The 20,931-nt window shown below is 64.5% G+C and overlaps 1 protein-coding gene across 2 annotated transcripts; it reads right to left on the bottom strand.

Annotated features, from left to right (window-relative positions):
- Window positions 1-1,272: 1,272 nt before the first annotated feature.
- Window positions 1,273-20,683, bottom strand: CD81 (CD81 molecule). 2 transcript variants are annotated; one of them, XM_043451094.1, is made up of 8 exons: window positions 20,376-20,683; window positions 7,233-7,347; window positions 4,175-4,272; window positions 3,350-3,424; window positions 2,984-3,088; window positions 2,485-2,586; window positions 2,049-2,135; window positions 1,273-1,867 (listed from the first exon to the last, which is right to left on the bottom strand). In XM_043451094.1, the coding sequence occupies exons 1-8, from the start codon at window positions 20,439-20,441 to the stop codon at window positions 1,805-1,807; spliced, it is 711 nt and encodes a 236-aa protein (XP_043307029.1). In that variant the 5' UTR covers window positions 20,442-20,683; the 3' UTR covers window positions 1,273-1,804. The 2 variants fall into 2 exon arrangements, with proteins under 2 accessions (XP_043307029.1, XP_043307031.1); XM_043451096.1 differs by lacking the exon at window positions 20,376-20,683 and adding an exon at window positions 19,630-19,772.
- Window positions 20,684-20,931: the final 248 nt, after the last annotated feature.

Genomic DNA, 20,931 nt, shown 5'->3' with positions numbered 1-20,931 from the left:
AGCTGAGCACCAAAGAATTGATGCTTTTGAACTGTGGTGTTGGAGAAGACTCTTGAGAGTCCCTTGGACTGCAAGGAGATTAAACCAGTCCACCCTAAAGGAAATCAGTCCTGAATGTTCATTGGAAGGACTGATGCTGAACTTGAAACTCCAGTACTTTCACATCACACCACCTGATGTGAAGAACGGACTCATTTGAAAAGACCCTCGTGGTGGGAAAGACTGAGGGCGGGAGGAGAAGGGGACAACAGAGGATGAGATGGTTGGATGCCATCGACAATGGACATGGGTTTGAGTAAACTCTAGGAGTTGGTGATGGACAGGGAGGCCTGGTGTGCTGCAGTCCAGGAGGTCGCAAAAAGTCAGATATGACTAAGTGACTGAGCTGAACTGGGGGCATGTCATCCCTAAAAGTGCCCACACACAGGGTCTCACCAGGAATGAGGGAGTCCAGGCCACCCCAGGCACTAATTCACATCACAGCTTGAGGAGGGTCTTGCGGCACAGGAAGAAGTAAAAAGGAGCAGGTTCCCTGGGCCATCTGTCTCCCAACCCACCAGTTCCTATTTGGACTCTGGAGGAGCAGGCCTACGGAGGCCCTGTGACCCCCGATACAGGGCTGGGACCTACTTTCCAATATCAGCCCCCAAGAAGGCCACCAGGAGCCCTTGACATACGAATCCCAGTCAGGGACTTGGAGCCTCAAGAGGTCAATTTAGTGCACAGGTGCGTCAGTACCTGCCTGCAGCTCATGGTGACATTACCCATCATTCCCAGCAGGGGCAGCAGCCTCTGGCTGGGCCTCAGTCCCCAGGTGGGCTCCCCCAGGGAGTGGCTGAGGGCTTCACCTCCAACCCCTGGAAGACAGGGCCACCCAGCCCCTTGACAGGAGGTTACAACCAGCTAGAGAGGAAGAGATGAGACCCTTGGGAGGGAGCCGTGTGTCCATCTCCTACGGAGTTGACCTTCAGGAGGGGGGAGAGTCTGCAGGGCCCTTGCATCCTAAACCATGATTTTTGGGTCGTCCTGCCCCCCCCCGCCCCGGGGCAGTAGTGCCCAGGAACAGGGATGGGAGTGAGGGCCGGGTAAGGCTGCTGCTGGCGACACAAGGCCCAAGAAAGGGCCCCACTGGCATCCGCCAACAGGGTCGGTGGCACACCCTGGGACCAGTGAGATCCAGAGAGCTGAGCACCACCCGTGCCAGGCTCCTCGGCCCCTCAGGCCGCCCCCCAGGTCTCAGAGGCCAGGGGCACACGGAGGGGCCAGACCGTGTTAGCATGCCTGGTTTTTCCTTCTTTATTGAATGACTTTTCAAGATGTAATTACAATTGAAGGTGACGCGTTAGAAAGGAGAGGTGCGCATTGAAGGCATAAGGCTGCTCGTAGACCCAGCTCTAGAGACAGGTGGCCGGAAAGGAACAAGGATTAAAAAAAGGCTGAGCGTGTGTGCCGACCACGGGGACGGGCGCGCGGGTGCAGCTCGGCCGGACGGCCCTTGGTGGCCCCCAGGAGAGGCCCGGCTGAGCAAGCGGAGCCCCAAGCAGCAGGGGGGCCCCTGCCCTGCAGTCCCCACAGTCCACTCACATGCCACCTACAGGTGACGTCAGCCCCAAAAGGACAAGTAGCAGGAAGCTTCAGGACAAGAACAAAACCTCAAAAGTAAAAAAGCTGGTAAGTGTAGCAGTGATGCCAGGAGGTTATATACACAGGTGGCGACGGCCCCTCCTCAGAAGTGTCCGGGCCACTCCGGGGGGCACTGCTGGGGTCCCCGAGGCCCCTCCCCGAGGCCTCAGTGGCCGCGGGCTCAGTACACTGAGCTGTTCCGGATGCCGCAGCAGAGCACCATGCTCAGGATCATCTCGAAGATCTGCAGGGAGGGGCAGGCAGGCAGTCAGCTCCCAGAGGCCCCTGGGGAGGGCGTGGGCAGGTGATCCGCTCCCGGACCCCGTGGGAAGCGGGTGGAGACCCCCGGGGGGTCAGCTCAGTCAGCTCTCGGAGCCCCCCAGTGTGGGGGGGATCCCCAAGCAGAGCCGGTCCGCCCCACTCACCATGATCACAGCGACCACGATGGCCGCGATGCCAATGAGGTACAGCTTCCCCGAGAAGAGCTCGTCAATCTTCCCGTGGCAGTCCTCCTGCAGGGGCGGCCAGAGGGCAGTCAGAGGCGCCTGTCCTCCGACCCTATGAGGCAGCAGCCCAGGGCCCCATGGAGGGGCACAGCCGCACCCCCAGGGACCCCCAGAAGAGGCGTGAATGGCACCTGGTCTCTGGCTGGTGTGAACAGGGAGCATGCCGAGGGCACCCTCCCTGGCTCAGAGACCACGAAGCACCATCGGGCCAGGGCTGGCCCGCAGTCCCAACTCCAGCCACTGCACAGCCCGGCATGACTGTGGCCTGGCCGTGGCCTGTGGGAGCCCCGGGAGGCCCTGTCACCACCCAGGACCCACTAAGGGGCGGCAGCCAAACACGGGAATCACCACGAACCTTGAACAAATTAGTGATGACGTTGCCGCCGGAGGGACACAGGCTGTTCTTGAGCACAGAGGTGGTCAGTGTGGTCAGCGTGTTGGAGCCACAACAGTTAAGCTGCAGGGATGGAGGGCGCCTGCCGTCAGCCCTGGGCACGTGTCCCGCGGGCTGCAGAGGCCCCAGGAGCCGCCCTGGCCCGGGGACTGGGGGCTGGGGGCTGGGGGCGGTCCCCTCCTGGGGGAGAACCAAGCCGAGGGGCCCACTCCTCCCCACCCTTCCATTCAGCTGCGCTGCACCCCGGCTGGCCTGGCCCACCTAGTTCCCGCCAGGGAACCCCAGAAGAGCCCAAGTCCCCGAGAGTGGGGCTGCCAGGCCCCGGTGCCCCTCCCGCTCCAGGCTGAGGTCACATCAAGAGGACAAAACCTGCAGCCCGGGCCTCTCCCTTGGTACCCAGGCTCCCTGGACGCCCACCGCCCCCCCTCCCCCACCACCAGTGCCCCCAGCCCCGCCGCACCGTCTCATGGAAGGTCTTCACCACGGCCTTGGCATTGTTGGCTTCGTCGTCCACTATGGCCTGCTGCAAGGCCTGGTCATAGAACTGCTTCACGTCCTTGGCGATCTGGGGAAGGAGGTGCTCACAGCACAGGGGGACTGTCCCCCCAGAGACGTGCCTTCACCTGGCTCTCTTGGAAGGTCAGGACGGACCCGCCGCCCGAAGCTGGGGGTGGGGGGCTCTGCCTTCCACTCGGCCACCGCGCCCCCTCCTCCAGGAAGCCTTCTGTGGCTTCCTACCCAAAGAGCCCGCCCAGAGAAGCGCCCCCAGGCCAAGCCCCTGCCCTCCCCACCAGCATCCCTGCCCCACCACCTGCAAATGACTCACTTGGTCCTTGTTGACAAAACCCCAGATGCCAGCGGCCACCTCACAGGCAAAGAGGATCACCAGGCAGGTGAAGAACTGGGGAGGGGAGAGGAGGGGAGGGCAGAGAGGAGGTCAGAGCAGGCCAGAGGGGGCCCAGGGCTTCCTGAGGCCGGCAGGGGCTCGCCTTCCATAGACGACGAGCAACCTAGGGACCCACAGGCGCGTGTGGGGTGCTCGGCGGCACCCACCCACCCCAGCCCTGACGGGGATGAACCGTGTGAAGCGGTGTCTGGGACTCGGGCTGGTATTGACCTGCCACCCTTCTCATCAGCCCCGAGGGACTGGGCTCCAGAGGACAGTTCGGCTGCGTGGAGGGAGGGCAAGGCTGGCTCTGGGCGGGTGGGAGGGGACAGGGAGCAAAGCCTGTGGGAAGGGGGTCACTGTGGTGCGCCCAGGAGCCCCCCACGGAGACACAGGAGCAGACTCCCCAGCCCACACCACCCAGACGCCAGGCCCTGGGCAGCATGGACAGGCCTCTGCTTCCTGTGGGTGGGTGACTTCCCAGGGACACCTGATGCTGGTCCTGCAGTGAGGACTCACCCTTTATCGTATCTGTTGCTCGTTTTAAGAAAGAAGAGAGAGAGAAGCAACTTTGGGACTTACAACCAGGAACTAGACAAAAAACTAGACACAGCGGCCATCTGCCACGGTGGGGTCTGAGAACAAACTGGGGCAGCCGGAGAGCTGGCACTCACAGGAGGTTCACAGGGCCAGGCTGGCACCGAGTTCCTGGTTCTGCCCCCTGACCGGCCCCCACCCCGCCCCATGCCCAGCCCAGGACCTTACCGTGCCCAGGAGGCACTGGGACTCCTGGATGGCCCCGTAGCAGCCCAGGAACCCAACAAACATCATCACGGCACCCACGGCAATAAGGATGTAGATGCCTGCCGTGGAGAGAGAGGGCACCCTCAGCGACCCACCGTCCCGGAGCCCCCAGCCCCCCAGAAGCCCTCCTCCCTGTGCTGGGCATGCACAACACTGCCCGGGGCTCCAGAGGGCCCACCAGGTGTTGGTGCCTACCCTGCCGGGAGGAGGTCAGACACCCAAGTCAGTGGCTTGGAGAGGAGCCTCCAGGGGGAAGCGGCCTGGCAGGGCCGTGTGGGCACCTCTGTGGGCCTCAGTTCCCTCCTCTGAGACATGGAGGGAGGCAGGCGTCGCCAGGGCCAGGACCAAATGGCCAGTCGTGAGTATTCAGGGGCCTCAGCCTGATCCCACCACCTATACACACTCTGATTCCTGAGAGCCTCCGTGGCTTGGTTGGTGGGCCTTGGAGAGTCACCCGCATCTTGGTGCCAAGGGCCCAGCTACTGGCCTGGGGGGCAAAGCGGAGCCCTGGGGTCTGCCGGCCCCCCTCACTTGAGAGCGACACATAGGGTCAGTCTGTCCTCCTGGCCTGCCCAGCACTCACTGACGGCCACACAGCCCTTCCCTGAGTCTGCAGCCCACCCACAAGGGGCCCTCACCCCTTGAAACACTGACCACGTCTCTCCAAAGACTTCCCACAACCCTAAGCCTTCCAGCAGACCTGGGCCCACCCCCCGCCCCCCAGTTGCCATGGTTATGCAACAGGCGAAGCTAGGACAGAGCTAGGACACCAGGTCCCAGGGCCGTGGTGCCAAGGGCCTATTGGCCCTGCCTGGCCAGTCTCTGGAGAAGTCTGGGAGTTGGGACCCACTGCCAGGCTCAGAAGAAGCCTGGGGCCCCCTCTGGACCAGACAGAACCTCTGGGCGACCCCAAGTGGACCTGGCCAAGGGGAAGCCCCGGGGGGACTCCCATCCCCATGGCCATTCCTGAGGCTCAGCGGGACGGCACAGGGCGCCAGGGAGGGGCACCCTGGCAGGTGCCGGCCCCCAGTCCCCCCACCAGTGCCAGGCTTCCCACTGCAGTGGGCTCTGGCTCTGACCAGTGAGGCCAGGGACCCTCCCGGGCCCTGCCGCACGGCCCGGGTGCTGCTGGAGCCCCGCTGACACCCCGACTTCCCGGCAGTGGACAGAGAGCTCGTGTCAGGGCCCACGTTTGCCCCCACCTCCCTGGCAGGCCCCGTCTGCATCAGAGCCAGCCAGGGGGTTCCGGAAGGCGGGCCCCGGGTGGGCAGGGACGCTGCAGCCAGAGGGGCTCTGAGAGGCCCCCTCCCCTGGTGGCATGGTGGCGTGGCAGAAGCCTGGGCCCAGGGGCTGCTTCCCAGCCTGCCAGGTGGCCCAGCACTCCTTCACTCCTTCCCCGAGGGGGGCCCTCAGGCCCAGCAACGGCATGATGTGGCGGAATGGGCTGGAGGGGCACCGGCAACGCCAGCCACGCCCCCCACAAGCCTCGCCGCAGGACCCTTCCCACCGCAGCCTGGGCCCAGCCCCCAGCCTCCAGTCTTCTGCCAAGGTCTCCCCAGACCCCCACACGTCTGCCCTGGACTGTGTCTCCAGGGGGCCGCGCAGGGCCACCCAGGTCTGCAGCCCGCTGTGCCACCCTTGCCCCGTCCAGCCTGAGCCAGGTGGCCTCCAGCTCCTCTCCCGGCTGCCAGGCCACACGCTGGGCTGAGAGCAGGAGCCAGCCGAGCCACGAGGGGAGGGACCGCCTTCCCCAACGGTGCGTCCAGGGGAGCCCATGGCCCTGCACCGAGAGCTCGGAGAGGCGGACGTGGACAGAGGACCGTGGCCACGCGGGGGCGGGCCCTGGGGAGGGGGAGGAGAGGCCTGGGAGGAGCCCGAGGGAGAAACCCCTCGAGCGTCCAGAGGCCTCAGAGAACAGTCGTGCGTCCTCAGACGTGTGGGCAAGGCTGACCGCTTGGCTCTGAGGGTGCCTGGCATGTGGGGGGGGAGGTGGGTCACGGTCCCCTGTTCTCTGCCTGAGACTCAGACCTGAGGGGGCCCCGCAGCCTGGGGGGTGGGGAGCCGGGAATCCTGCGGACAAGGGCTGGGGACCCTCCGTGGAGGGCTGGCCCCGGAGACCGCCACCAGACCACGGGCTCCAGCCCTCCCAGGGCCCAGCCCAAAGAGGACCTCCATGGCCCTGGGGCGCCCGAGTGGGATGGTGAGTGTGGGCCACCCCCAGCCCAGCAGCCAAGCGTGTATCCCGAGTGTGGGGGCCCCCAAGCAGCGCCTGGGAAGGACTGGGACCCCTTACAGGGTCCACGCAGGGCGGCGGGTGGTCTCGGGCCCCGCATGAGCCCTGCAGGCTTCCTGCCTGCTGCTCTGCCTGTGGGGGTGCGAGGGGCCCACCCAGGGGCCAGGCCTTTAAAGGACAGAAGCGTTTCCGCACACCCTCCCTGAGCTCCCCAGGAACCAGGCCCATCTTGGGGAGGGGGCGGGACCAGAAGGAGGGGCACAGCTGCACACAGTGGGAGGCAGAACCCCTGCCCCAGGGGGCCCCCACCCCACACCCAGCCTGACAGATGCCTGAAGGGCCGAGGCCTAATAAGGCAGCCGGTGGGGCCCCAGGCAGCCCAGGCATCCAGCCCCACCCCGCCCAGGAGCCTCCCTGAAAGGCAGCGCCCCACCCCCACCCAGCTGCCGCTCTCCGCCCTGGCTCCCATCCCCAACCAGAGGGGATCCAGCTTTCCCTGGGAGCACCCCGGCCCAGGCAGGCCCTGGCACAACTGCAGAGGGCGCCCAGGCCCCTCAGGGCCCCCAGGCTGACGTAACCCCCCACCCCACCCCCGAGCTCTTGCTGGGGGGCCTTGTCCTCCCTGCCCCAGGGAGAAGCAAGCCCCAGTGAGTCGCCTCCTCCTGGAAGCCCTCCTGGCTGCCTGTCTGCAGCCTGACTGAGCTACCACCACACCCCGCAGTGGCCCGTTCCTGCCACCTCCCAGCCCAGAGCTGCCCAGGGTCTGCAGCCCATCCCCTCACTCACCCACATAGAAGGTGTTGGGGGCGGGCCGGTCTCCGAGCTCCAGATACAGGAGGTTGGTGGTCTGCGGGTCATGACGAAGCCACAGGGCCACGCCCAGTATCACACCTCCGGCCAGCTGGGGAGAGAACAGGGCACTGGTCACATGCAGCTCAGAGACCGGCTGTGGTGCATGTGAATCCCCCACGCGGAGGCGCAGAGAGAGGCGGCCCCGGGCCCTCCCTCTGCTGGGTCAGCACCAAGGGCAGGGCTCACAGGGCCCCGGGGTCACAGGCCCTGGGCTCACAGGCCCAGGGCTCACAGGGCCCAGGGGTCACAGACTCTGGGGTCACAGACTCTGGGCTCACAGGGCCCGGGGGTCACAGACTCTGGGCTCACAGGCCCAGGGCTTACAGGGCCCAGGGGTCACAGACTCTGGGCTCACAGGGCCCGGGGGTCACAGACTCTGGGCTCACAGGGCCCGGGGGTCACAGACTCTGGGCTCACAGGCCCTGGGGTCACAGACTCTGGGCTCACAGGCCCTGGGGTCTGGGCTGCCCGCTGCCTCGTGCCTGCTTTGCCCCCTTGGTTTTCCGGACGCCCCAGGCGGGCTTCGGCAGGGGGACTGGGGGCTCGTGCAGATCCCCCCACCAAGCACCACAGGAGACTGCGGCCAGGGTGTCGGTGAGACCCAGACACCCGGTTGTTCACAAACACTTTACTGTCAGGTGTGTCCCAAACACTGCCCGGAACACACGCATGCCAAACAGCACCCACTGTTCACCTGCCGCGAAGTTTAACTGCCGCCCTGTGTTTTACTTGCTAAATCTGGCCAGAGGCCACACCGGGGCCGCGGCCTGGGGAAGGCCGAGCCCTCCTCCGAGGGGGTGGCACTGCCCCGAGCCAGCTCGTCCGGGAACTCCACGGAGTGAACGCCAAGTCTCTGCTGCCAGGACACGGTGAGGGGTGGCAATCTGATGCCACCGGGCCCTGGCGGGGGAATTAGAGCAGAGGCTGCTGGTTGCTGTCTGAGAGAGGGAGGCCGCTGGGGGAGGAAGAAGCTCCCTGTGCTGCCCAGACAGCCGGGGGCGGGCCGCCCTGAGAGCAGGCAGGAAGGGGGGCTCCCGCAGAGCCTGGCGTGGGGGTGGGGGCTTCCGGCTGACTCACCCCCCAGAGGACGGCGGCTCAGGGGTAGGCGGGGTCTGCCCTTGAGGGCGCCTCGAGGCCAGGCCCGCGTCTGAGCATCCGACCCGGCCAGGCAGGCGTCCCCGGGCTCCCCCACCCGCGAGGCACTGCCTGCCTTTGGAGCTACGAGCACCAGCTCCTACACAGACCGTCGGATCTCTGTCCAAAGAGGAAGAGAAACCAAAACACAGGCCCCAAGAAAACCACCTGGCCGGCCCAGTGCTGGCCCCTGAGCAGGGCCCAAAGTCACCAGCGGGGGCCACGCTCAGTGGAGCAAGAGGGACACCAGGCCCCGGCCCCACGGGCTGCCCCCAGGGATCTCCAGGCAGGGGACATGGGACACTGCTGGGGCGGGAGGCTCGCAGCCCCACCCAGGCCCTCCCACACGGGGCTGGCTCCGCGCACGATAAGGCGGGGACCGTTGGGGACCATTGGTGCCTGGCAGCAGCAGGGCTGCCCCTGCCAGGGGATGCTGCTGGCAACCCTCCCTGGAGCGGGCAGCACCCCCAAACCCCACCCCCCCAGGATGGAGGCACTGCCGTGCTCCCCGCCCCCCACCACTCCCCAACCGAGGGCATCATGCGGGACCAGCAGGGTCCTTCCCAGGGCACCTGGGCCCTGCGCACCCCGCGAAGGGCAGTGCCCGGGCCGCAGGCCTCCTGAGGCTGCCCCGGGTGCCCGTCACACCCACGAGAGGGTGGGAGGGCCCGGGGGACTGGAGCAGGGGAGGTGGCGGGTGGGGGGTGAGGCGGGCGGCTCCGGAGGGAGTCCCGGCTCCTGGCTCAGCCGGCTGCCATCTGCGCCTCCAGGGGAGGCGGTGGTGAGGCTGAGGGTTGCCGTGGTAACTCTGGCTGGAAACCACCACTTCTTCTGTTGGGAAACTGTGGTCCAGAGAGCGCTTTGTGAGAGTCCGGGACGCGCGGGCCGGGTGGGGAGCCTCATCCGGGCCTCCCTTTGTGGCCCCAGAGGCCGGGCCCCAAACCCCGACTCAGCCTCGGTGTCCCCACGGCAAGGGGCGCTGAGCGTGGAGGGGCCCTTCCCGCCCCCTGGCTGCGCTGGGACCCCCATCTTCCCCCTGCAGCCCCTCACCCCAAGGGCCCAAGGCACAGGCCCATGTGGGGCGCCTGGTCCTAACAGAAGCGGTGAGGGTCACGCCTGCCCCACCCCCAGGCGCTAAGGCCGGGGGTCCGGGGGGCAGGCAGAGCCCCCACCTCTCCTGCCTCGGGAAGGGCTTCCCAGCACAGACGCCAGGATGTGCAGGGGGGCTGCGCTCTCCAGACTTCCCTGTGCCCCCCACCCTCTGGAGGGGCCGACAGGGCGTGGGGAGCCTGGTGCTAGAGTGCCCCCTCCTCGGCCATTCCAGGCCCCGCACACGCCCGCTGGGGCGGGCCTGGGGAAGGCAGTGGTGGTGGTGACCAGCCCAGTCTGGGGGTGGTGAGCACTCACCTATGGTCACCTGCAGAGGACGGGCAAAGCAGCACTGCGCCCCCCCAAGCCCACCCCAGGAGGGCAGGGCGGGGGTCCCAGAAAACCCCCAAGTCTGAAAGAAGCCTGCTCTTCAGAGACTAGCATGGACAGGCGCTGGCAAATGGCTAACAAGGACCCAGACCCAAAAGGTGTCAAGAACTTCCAAAACTCAGCAAGAAAACAAACAACCCGATTTTTAAAAAACAGGCCAAGAAACCTCATGAAAACCTGAGCCTGAGCAGACACTTCACCACAGAAAAAACGCGCCCAGCAAATAAACACACGGAAATACGCCCAGCGTCACCGGTCCCAGGGGAGATGCAAACGAAACCACAGTGAGACGGAGGCAGACCAGGTGCCGGCGAGAGCGGGGGGCAGGGGACCCAGGACCCTCCCCCCACCCCAGCCGGTGCCCAGCCCCTGCACCCCCAGGCACTGCCCTAAGTGGGGGGTGGGGGTGGACATTCATGCCCACACACATGTGCTTTCCCGGTAAGCCCCCAAGCCGGGGACAACCCGCCTTCTGATTCCCTTCATATAAAAAGTATAAAAGGGACTTCCCTGGCGGTCCAGGGGTTAGGACTCCACGCTTGCAATGCAGAGGACACAGGTTCAATCCCTGGTCAGGGAACTAAGGACCCGAAAAACTTTTACAAACTTAAGACATGCAGACCCGGACACCAGTGACAGGCCAGTGGCCGCCTGGAGCGGGGAGGCGGTGTCCCCAGGCGCTGCTGGGTGAGGGCTGTGCACACTTTCCTGGTGGCAGGCAGGGTGTCCGCGGGTGCCTCCTGCCTCAAAACCCACCAGGTTGCGTGAAGCTGAGAGTGTCAGCCACTCAGTCGTGTCCGACTCCTTTGCGACCCCAAGGACTGTAGCCCGCCAGGCTCCTCTGTCCGTGGGATTCTCCAGGCAAGAATACCGGAGTGGGTTCCAATGTCCTCCTGCAGGGGATCTTCCCATCCCAAGGATCAAACCAACATCTCTAGTATCTCCTGCGTCGGCAGGTGGGTTATTTACCACTAGCACCACCTGGGAAGCCCTATCAGTTCAGTTCAGTCGCTCAGTCGTGTCCGACTCTTTGTGACAACATGGACCGCAGCATACCAGGCTTCCCTGTCCATCACCAACTCAGAGTTTACTCAAACTCATGTCCATTGAGTTGGTGATGCCATCCAACCATCTCATCCTCTGTGTCCCCTTCTCCTCCTGCCTCCAATCTTCCCCAGCATCAGGGTCTTTTCCAATGAGTCAGCTCTTTGCATCAGGTGGCCAAAGTATTGGAGTTTCAGCTTCAGCATCAGTCCTTCCAATGAACACCCAGGACTGATCTCCTTCAGGATTGACTGGTTGGATCTCCTTGCAGTCCAAGGGACTCTCAAGAGTCTTCTCCAACACCACAGCATCAATTCTTCAGCGCTTAGCTTTCTTTATGGTCCAACTCTCACATCTATACATGACTATTGGAAAAACCACAGGCTTGCCTAGACGGACCTTTGTTGGCAAAGTAGTGTCTCTGCTTTTTAATATGCTGTCTAGGTTGGTCATAACTTTTCTTCCAAGGAGTAAACGTCTTTTAATTTCAAGGCTGCAGTCACTATCTGCAGTGATTTTGAAGCCCCCCAAAATAAAGTCAGCCACTGTTTCCACTGTTTCCCCATCTATTTGCCATGAAGTGATGTGCCTGGATGCCATGATCTTAGTTTCCTGAATGTTGAGCTTTAAGCCAACTTTTTGACTCTCCTCTTTAATTTTCATTAAGAGGCTCTTTAGATCTTCTTCGCTTTCTGCCATAAGAGTGGTGTCATTTGCGTATCTGAGATTATTGATATTTCTCCCGGCAATCTTGATTCCAGCTTGTGCTTCCTCCAGCCCAGCGTTTCCTATGATGTACTCTGAATATAAGTTAAAAACCCAGTTTCCCCCTCAGTCAGTCTCTCCCATCAGGAAGCTTCCATAAGCCTCTTGTCCTTCTCCATCAGAGGGCAGACAGACTGAAAACCACAATCACAGAAAACTAACCAACCTGATCTCATGGATCAGAGCCTTGTCTAACTCAAAGGAGTCATGCCGTGTAGGGCCACCCAAGGCAGACAGGTCATGGTGGAGAGTTCTGACAAAATGTGGTCCACTGGAGAAGGGAATGGCAAACCACTTCCATATTCTTGCCTTGAGAACCCCATGAACAGTATGAAAAAGAGGAAGCCCTATAGTTTGCCAAAGAGAAAATCCTTCAAGAGCCAGGCGCATGAAGACGCTGAGCAGGTCGTCAAAACCAAGGGTTGTTGGGACAGAATACATGCGTACTCTGGACCCGAGTTTAGTTTGGCCTTCCTGGGGGGCTGGGTAAAAAACAAAGTGAAAATTTGTCACTAAGTCATCTCCAACTCTTTGTGACTCCACAGACTGTAGCCCACCAGGCTCCTCTGCCCGTGGGATTCTCCAGACAAGAATACCGGAGTGGGTAAGTGATTCCTTTCTCCAGGGGAATCTTCCCAATCCAGGGATTGAACCTGGGTCTCCTACCTTGAAGACAGATTCTTTACCGTCAGAGCCGCCAAGGAAGCCTTTACTTTTGACGACATCCTGTTTGCGGCCGTGCTGGGTCTTCACCGCTGCAGGGCTTTCTCTGGCTGCAGTGGGGGCTTCTCATTGCCGTGGCACCAGCTCTGGGGCATAGGCTCACTGCTGCGGGCCATGGGCTCCGTTATTCAGCAGCATGCGGGGTCTTCCCGGATCAGGGATCAAACCTGCACGCCTCTTGCACTGGTAGGCGCCTTCTTCTCCATCGAGCCAGCAGGGCAGCCCCCAGATTGTGCATCTTAAACGTGCGGCTGACGCTGTCACACAGGCTGTTTAAAAGCCCCCACACCTAGATCCCTGTCTACTGGACTTCTAAGCAGCAAGTCCCGAAGGATCCTGGCTGCCTTCTTCACCGAGGTCAGGACCCCAGGATTCCAGTGGCCAGCAGGAAGCATCTGGAAATGTTGAAATCTTGTCCACAGAACTGAGGTTTAACGTCAAACAAGGAACTGGATAACTAAGGATACGCCCGCTACAAAACAGAGTCCAGTGTTAACAGAAAGCATGCCGTCCTGGCGCTGCGTGGGAACCGGAGCTTCCAGTCACCTTGGACCGCCCGGGCGTCTTCCTGCCTCCAGTACCCTCGTGTGCACAGTGAGGAATTCACGCGCACGTGGACACGGGCAGAGCGCGCCCGACAGCGCTGGCGACTGCTGGGACGGCCGTCGGGAGGGTCGGGCAGGCCGGTCCCTGGTGGGGTCCGCACGGCTCCCTCTCCCCTCTCCCGCCGGCCGGCCTGTCAGAAGGGCTGCCGCCACCTGCTCTTGCACCCGAGCTGGGGGTGCACCCAAGCTTGCTCCTGCTGGAGGCAAGGCTGGGCAGCAGTTCAGGAAGGGGCTGGTGGACCCGCCGCTGGGATGACCGGAGGGCTCCACCCCAGGGGACGGCCCCGGCTGTTTGTGATGCTTTGAAGGTTCAGTTTCTGTTTCTTTCTTCTTCCCTCCTTTCCCAGAATTAATAAATAATAGTGTCAGCTAGGAAGAGGGGGTGGGGGAGCTGCCAAGTACACTGGGTTCCCGCCCAGCCAGTCTGCATTTCCAAGAAGCAGCTGAAATGGAGAAGGAGCGGGTGTCTCCCCGCTTCCCCTCTCAGCTGAGCCTGCTGCCCCCCACCACCCCCACCAGGCCTCGGGCACCTCCCCACCCCCAGGCGCCGGCCGTGTTGTTGCCCCAAGTGTGCCCACACGTTCCAGGAGTGGCAGGACACTCGTGCACCCCCGCGCCCCCTTAATCGGCAGCTGGGCCCCAGCAGCCCCCCGGCACTCATGTCCTCAGAGTCCAGCGCTGTCAGGGAGGACGGCTGTCTGACCCAGGAAGGGCTCCGGCTCCGCGCCACCCCGAGGGGCACACCCTCTGGCTGGGGAGACGTGCCAGCAAGTGCCCACGCGGCTCGGCACCCGAGAGGTCCTGGGGCCTGGAGACCCGCCCAGAAGGACAGTGAAGGCCACAGGAAGGGAGCAGGGCAGGAAGTGCCCCCTGCAGACCCTGGGACAGGTCAGAGGGCAGAGGCGCAGCCCAGACCCTGCTAACGGGCGTGGAGGGTCAGCGGGGTCAGAGGGCACCCCGCTCGGGAGGGGCTGGGACCCAGTCCTGCAGGCTGACCCTCCACCCCCGCCCGCCATGAGGACAGACAGGGTGACACGGGGCCCAACTCTGCGCTCCCGGAGTCCTGCCATGCCCTCTGGGAACAGAGCCGCCCAGTCAAGGCAGGAAGGAAGGAAGGACAGAGGAGGACCCTCGGCTCAGCCAGGAAGCGGAAACCCCTCTCCAGCCCCCTTGACCTCAGGAAGCCGCCTGGCCTGGCCTCTAAAAATAGGCGTGGGGGTGGGGAAGGACTCGGGACCCCCAGGGCCCCGCCAGCGGGGGATCCCAGAGCTCTCTCCTGCTGGGAGGTGAACACAGGCCCCCGCCGCCTCCCGGGGCCCAGCAGAGCAGGCCTGGTCACTTTCTGGGCCAGTTCCTGAGCCTACCGCCCACTGTGGCGAGGGGCCCAGGAAGTGGCCTGCTCCCCCGCCCCAAACCCACCCCACCAGCTGAAAGAGCCCTTCGTGTGGGCTGTCCCTTTGCCCCCTCGGCCCCTGCGCGGGGGTGGGGGGGGGCGCATGTGGACACTGCCGTCCCAAGGCTGGGCTGCAGGGGGCCACACACACATCAGACAAGGAGGGTCTGGTGGGCTGGGCGCCCCCTGCAGAGGGAGAGAGGAGGTGATTGGGCCAGGGCAGGGGGCAGAGGCAGCGCAGAGGGGCCCTGGGGCAGCTCAGGGTGTCCGGCCGACACCTGCTCGCCACAAGCCCGGGCACAGCCACTCGCCCTGGAGCCATGCCGGCCCTGAACCACAGCGGCTGAAAGAAGGGCCCTGGTTCCCAGCCTGCTCCGACCACTTCCTCATGTGGGCCACTTGGAACCTCAGGCTCCTTATCGCCCCTTACAGGCAAGGGGAAGGCGCAGGGGAGTTTCACGTGGGCTAGAGCTGTTATCTCGGGGACAGAGGGGAAGACTGTCCATCCAAAGGGCGGGCAGCTGAGCACCTGGGGTGGGGAGCAGAGAGGACCTCGGCTGTGTGCGAGGGAGACACCCTGTGAGCCCTGAGCAGGCAGGACTGCAGGGGGCGCTTCCCAGGCCCGCTGCCCCTTGGTAGCCTCCGTGCCCCTAAGACCCACACTATCGAGCTCTAGGTCTCCCAGCACCCGGGACTGGAGACCGGGGAGGCAGGCAGCTCGGGGTCCTTGCTCCTGCTCCCCCCGATGATGCCCAGGGCACCTGGTAACCCCAGGGTCACAGCCTGAGCCACAGCCAGCTACTGGCTGCAGCACAGAACCAAACTCAGCACCCACCTGCAGGGAGGCAGGTTTCCAGGGCACTGTTAGACGTTCCCCGAGGGAGAGTTATGACCCAGGCCGACCTGGGCGTCGAGTCGCTACAGAAGGTTCGCTGTGACGGCGAGGGATGCCGGGGGGCCGCCCGCCCGCCCCCGCCAGCTCCGCATGGGCCTGGCTTCCTGTCCTTCACCTTCCCCACAATCACATCTCCCTGGCAATTGGGGTGCAGGGAGCAGCAACTTTCTGAAGGTATAAGGGCTACAGCTTCAGTGGAGAGGGTAAGGGGGCCCTGCTCCCCAGGCCTCTGTGGCAACCCGACCCACACCCGGGTTCTGGAGCCCCCTGCCCGAAGCACCCTCACCACCAACTCAGGCACTTAAGGAACCCAACGCCACCCCCAGCCCCGGCTCTAAGCTGCCTCCCTGTCTGCGGAGCCCAGCAGTCCTCAAGCCCAGGGAGGGTGGCTACCCCGCCACTGATCGGCCACCATCTGCAGGGACTCCCCCAGCATCTGGGCGCCCACCTGGAGGCCCCAGGTGGTCTTGTGTGAATCGGCACCGGCTTTGCTGTAGGGAGTAGGGGTTCAGGCCAGGCCCCACAGAACAAAGCGTGTGCAGGGAGTGGGGGCTGGGGTGAAGGGGTGGCACTGAAGTCCAGAGGCTCTGGAAGGAAGCCTGCTGGGTCAAACCACATCTAGCGGGCAGGTGGAAACGGCCCAGGAGGAAGACTCTGCTAACCTGTCATAGTGAATCTGCTCCTGCCAGGTGGGCAGTCCTGGCCACCGGCCAGTGCTGCCTCCAAGGTGGAAAATACCCAGGCCTGGCCGCAGCCTGGCCCAGGTCCTAGGGTGCGGGCAGGGCCAGGGCCCTGCACCCCGGCCGCCCCCCGACCTGGCTCCTTCTCCAAAACGCGGCACCAGTGCAAACGTGCCGTCAGCCCCTCCCTCGGGTGCTGGACTCTAAACCTTATTGATCACGGCCCAGGTTCCCCCCGTCACGGCTCTCAGGCGCTGGGAAGGTGTGTGGGTAGATTATTTGGGAGAAGGGTGGTTTGGCGGGAGCTTATTTCTGCCTGGCCTTCAAAGCTGTAAGAGATAGGGATCAGGGTGAGCTCCATCTCTGGAGGCAGAGTGAGCTGGAGGCCGCGGGGTGGACATGCAAGGGCATGGGAGCAGAGCCAGCCGGGGCCTGGGCTCCCACGTCTGTACCCCCTGGTGCCCAGACACTCCCCCAGGGCAAGCCTGACCTGGGCACAGACCACAGATGTCCTCTTCTCGGCCTGGCTCAGATCGGCAACCGTGGCCCAAAGTTCGGCAGCCAGACGCCCGGGGTCACCGGGGGAGGCCACATGCCCCTTTGACACTGGGCGCAGGAAGTCTCTGCCCCCAGCAGAGCCCGGCTGGGTCTGGCCCCTCTCCCAGGAAGGAAGGTGACAGAACCGCTAAGTGACAGACAGTCATGTGCCATCTGGACGCGAGCACAAAAGGCCGGTGAGCAGGGCCTCTAACCAGCCTCGCCCCAGCCGCCTCCTCCGGAAGGAGGCCTCACTGCATGGGGGTGGGGGTGGGGGGGCCGGGGCGAGGCTGCTGCTGTTGCAGAGGGGAGGCCGCGATCACACCCATTTCACAGATGTGGCCAGCGGGTTCCCACGGCTCGCCCACTCTGGGCTGGGCAGGACTGCAGGGCTGGGAGCCTGCACAGGCCCTGAGGTGCCCCAGCAGCAGGGCCCTGAGTCCCAGCTGCCTCGCTGGGGGGCTCCCAGCCCCCCACACACGCCCCCGCAGGCGGGAGCTCCAGGCCCTGCTCCCAGCTCGGGCCGGGCCACTCCTCCCCCAGCCCGGCCACCTCACAGCCCTCGGCCACCTCCACAGGTGCACAGGGTCTGGTGTGGACACGTGGGAGTGTGTGCATGTGTGTGTCTGAGAGCCCGTGTGTGTGTGTGTATGTCTGTGTGTGTGTGAGAGAGCCCGTGTGTGGGTGTCTGTGTGTGTGTGTGAGAGCCCGTGTGTGGGTGTCTGTGTGTGTGTGTGTGAGCCCGTGTGTGTGTGTGAGAGCCCGTGTGTGTGTGTGAGAGAGCCCGTGTGTGTGTGAGAGCCCATGTGTGGGTGTCGGTGTGTGTGACAGCCTGTGTGTGTGTGAGAGCCCGTGTGTGTGTGTGTGTATGTCTGTGTGTGTGTGAGAGCCTGTGTGTGTGTGTGTGAGAGAGCCCGTGTGTGTGTGAGAGCCCATGTGTGGGTGTCGGTGTGTGTGACAGCCTGTGTGTGTGTGAGAGCCCGTGTGTGTGTGTGTGTATGTCTGTGTGTGTGTGAGAGCCTGTGTGTGTGTGTGTGAGAGAGCCCGTGTGTGTGTGAGAGCCCATGTGTGGGTGTCGGTGTGTGTGACAGCCTGTGTGTGTGTGAGAGCCCGTGTGTGTGTGTGTGTATGTCTGTGTGTGTGTGAGAGCCTGTGTGTGTGTGTGTGAGAGAGCCCGTGTGTGTGTGAGAGCCCATGTGTGGGTGTCGGTGTGTGTGACAGCCTGTGTGTGTGTGAGAGCCCGTGTGTGTGTGTGTGTATGTCTGTGTGTGTGTGAGAGCCTGTGTGTGTGTGTGTGAGAGAGCCCGTGTGTGTGTGAGAGCCCATGTGTGGGTGTCGGTGTGTGTGACAGCCTGTGTGTGTGTGAGAGCCCGTGTGTGTGTGTGTGTATGTCTGTGTGTGTGTGAGAGCCTGTGTGTGTGTGTGTGAGAGAGCCCGTGTGTGTGTGAGAGCCCATGTATGTGTGTGTGTGTGTGTTAGAGCCCGTATGTGTGTGTGTGTGAGAGCCTGTGTGTCTGTGTGTTTGTGTGTGCGCGCGCGTGCGCTGGCGTGTGGGGGCGGGCGTGGGGACGTCTCCTTCCAGGACAGCATGCCAGCAGGCCTGTGCCGCCGCCTCCCACGGGGAGGGCTTTACTCTCTGAAATGGAACTTGCGAAAGTGCCCAGATCGGGATCCAGACACACAGAGGCCTGGCTCCTGCCCCCGGCACCCGCTGAGCCACCGAGGCCGGGGCGCGTGGATAGGGCTGGCCCTGTGGGGTCCTCCAGGCACCCAACTGCCAGAAGCCCCCTCTGTACATCATGGCCTACACCTGCCGAGCAGAATGGTCCTCCCTGCGGCCACCATGCCCAGCAGCCAGCTCCTGAACTAACAGGACCCCCACTTCAGAAGGGAGGGAGCCAGGACCAGGGCAGCGGGCTGGGGGCTCCACCGGGGTCCACACCCCAGCCCCACACTCTCGGCTGGGGGTGGGGGTGCAGAGAGGGGCACCCCGCTCCCCACCATGGGTGGGCGGCTCCGTGACCCTGGAAGCCAACTTCTCAGAGCTCTGAAGGACATGGGAGGGGAGGGAGGGGAAGCAATTCCTGGGTCTGAATAGAGCGGCCCCGGGGGGCTGTCAGGCCTCCGCCCCAGCTGCCTGGGAAACCTGGGAAATTACCAGAGGCAGCTGGGAGGAGCTGGGGGTGGGGGGAGTCTGCCGGGAGACCTCCCAGGCCGTGCAGTGGGAGGGGCTTCCCCAGGAAGCTTGGTCCAAGATTTGCCAAGGCCAAGGCAGGCGAATACTAAATCAACACCAAGGCCAGCCCCTCAGTAAAGGCTGCCCTGCCCCTGGCCCATCCTGCCAGCCTCCCTGCTCCCACCCCCAGGGCAGAGGCGATGGCCACGGGCGCCCCTGCAGGTAGGATGTGACACCTCCAAGCCCAGCCTCTGCCCTACTCCCTCCACACATACCACACTGTCCCGGGACCTGACCCTGGACCGTCTGGAGGGCAAACAGAGGTCCCCAGGCCTACACAGTTCTCCTGGAGCCATTTTAAAACTTTAGCCTCCCCGTGTCGACTTGAGATCCAGCAGACAGTCCTCATCCTCCAGGACAAGAGCTTAGCAGCCTGGGGCGGTGGAGAAGCAACGAGGGGTCAGGAGGGGGCCCAGGACCCTGCCCGTGGACCCCCGAGGGGTGGCAGCACACAGCTGCCAGAGGGGCTTCCGACGTCCACGCCTGGGCTCCCCCGGGAAAGCAAGAGATCTCCACGCCCCTAATTCCAGCACCAACAGGAAATGGAAACAAAAGCCAAAGCTTCACCAGGCAGCAGCCAGCAGTTAAGGCTGGTCAGGAAACACAACTCGGGCCTGCCACCCAGAGACCCCAGGAGACCCTCCAGCACCCCTAGGACGTCTCACCTGTGGGCATCTCTTTCCAAGCCCCGAGCTGGGCGTCCACCCCGCCCCAGCACCCTCAGGCTCAGAGTTGCCCAGCTCTCTGGGCCCCCTGCCTGTGCCAGCTTGGAACACCGCTCAGCCCGTCTCCCCTCACAGCCTCTGCAGCGCCCCAGGGCGAGGAGGGGCTGGACTCTACCTCTGGATGAGGAGGCTCGGCCCCACAAACTGGGGGCACCGCTATGCAGGCACCCCGCCACGCGGGCTACCCGGGTCCAGGGCGCTTCTTGTCTGCGATTCGACCGGGCACAGACCCCCAAACTGACCCCCAGGGTGGCGACAGCAAACAGGAGGATGAACTGAGCTGGGCCCAGAGTGGGGTGGACCGTCCCCGAGACTCAGGCAAACTGTAGCGCGCCACCCCACCTCCCCTCGCCCCCCCGCCCACCCGCCAGCCACTGCACCGGGCCGGGCCGCCCATCTAGGGGCGGTGGCCCTGATGAGCTCATGGGGGCGGGGCGTCCCAAGCCCCGCCCTCGAGCCCCTCTTTCCCCAAGAAGCAGGGTGGTCCCAGAAACAGCGGTCAGGAGAACTAAGCAGTAGCCGGGCGCTGGGTTCGGAACACGCACCCACCGCACCACCACCATCACCAGCCGGGAACTGACTCCAGGTCCCCGAAGGGCCCGGCCGCGGGGCTCTGAGTCCCGACGCGCAGAGGCCCGAAACCCGTCTTAGAGGCCCCAGCCCCGCCGTCGAGGGGCGCGGCGGCCCCGGACGACCCCGCCTTCGCGACTCGCCGGCCTAGGCCCTCCCACCCACCCGGGCTGGGCGCACACAGGTGGCCCCGCAACTTGGCTGCCCGGCTGCGCCCCCTTGGCGGGGCCTAGCGGAGTGCGCGGCCTGCCGGGATCGGGGAGTGCCCTCCCACCCCCGGTGCAGGCTCACCCAGAAGACGAAATTGAAGACGAAGAGCAGGTATTTGATGCACTTGGTGCAGCCCTCTACCCCCATGGCGGCGCGGGCGGCGGGCGGCCTGCGGGGCGCGTGCCTGTCCTGGGTGTCGAGCGCGGGGCCTGGGGGCCTGGAGAGCGGCTGGGAGCCTGGCGGGAGGCTGGGGTGCGCAGACGGGAGGCGCGGGGCACGCGCGGACGAGGGACGCGGAGGGACGCGGACGAGGCGAGCAGAAGGCCTGGCCGGGACGCGCCTGAGTCTTCGCAGCCGCTGCGCGCTCACTCTGAGGCCGGGCGCGCGCCCCACTCCGGTATTTACGGGGCGCCGAGGCCACGCCCACAGGTTCCGCCCCGAGGCCCCGCCCCCGCCCCTGCTGCCGGAGCGCGGAGTGGACGCAGCCTCAGCCTGCAGCGTGGCCCCCGGGGAAGGGGTGCACGATCCTCCCCCTGTGGCGCACACACTTCGGGTGTCAGATAGTGCAGTCAGGACGCAGGGGCCTGGGCGCGCAGTGCCAGGCGCCGCACGCATCCCTGGGCTGCGGGCACGCTCG

Source organism: Cervus canadensis, chromosome 29 (genome assembly GCF_019320065.1).
Source record: "Cervus canadensis isolate Bull #8, Minnesota chromosome 29, ASM1932006v1, whole genome shotgun sequence".
NCBI lineage: Eukaryota > Metazoa > Chordata > Mammalia > Artiodactyla > Cervidae > Cervus > Cervus canadensis.
This window is presented reverse-complemented; position numbering and strand designations above follow the sequence as displayed.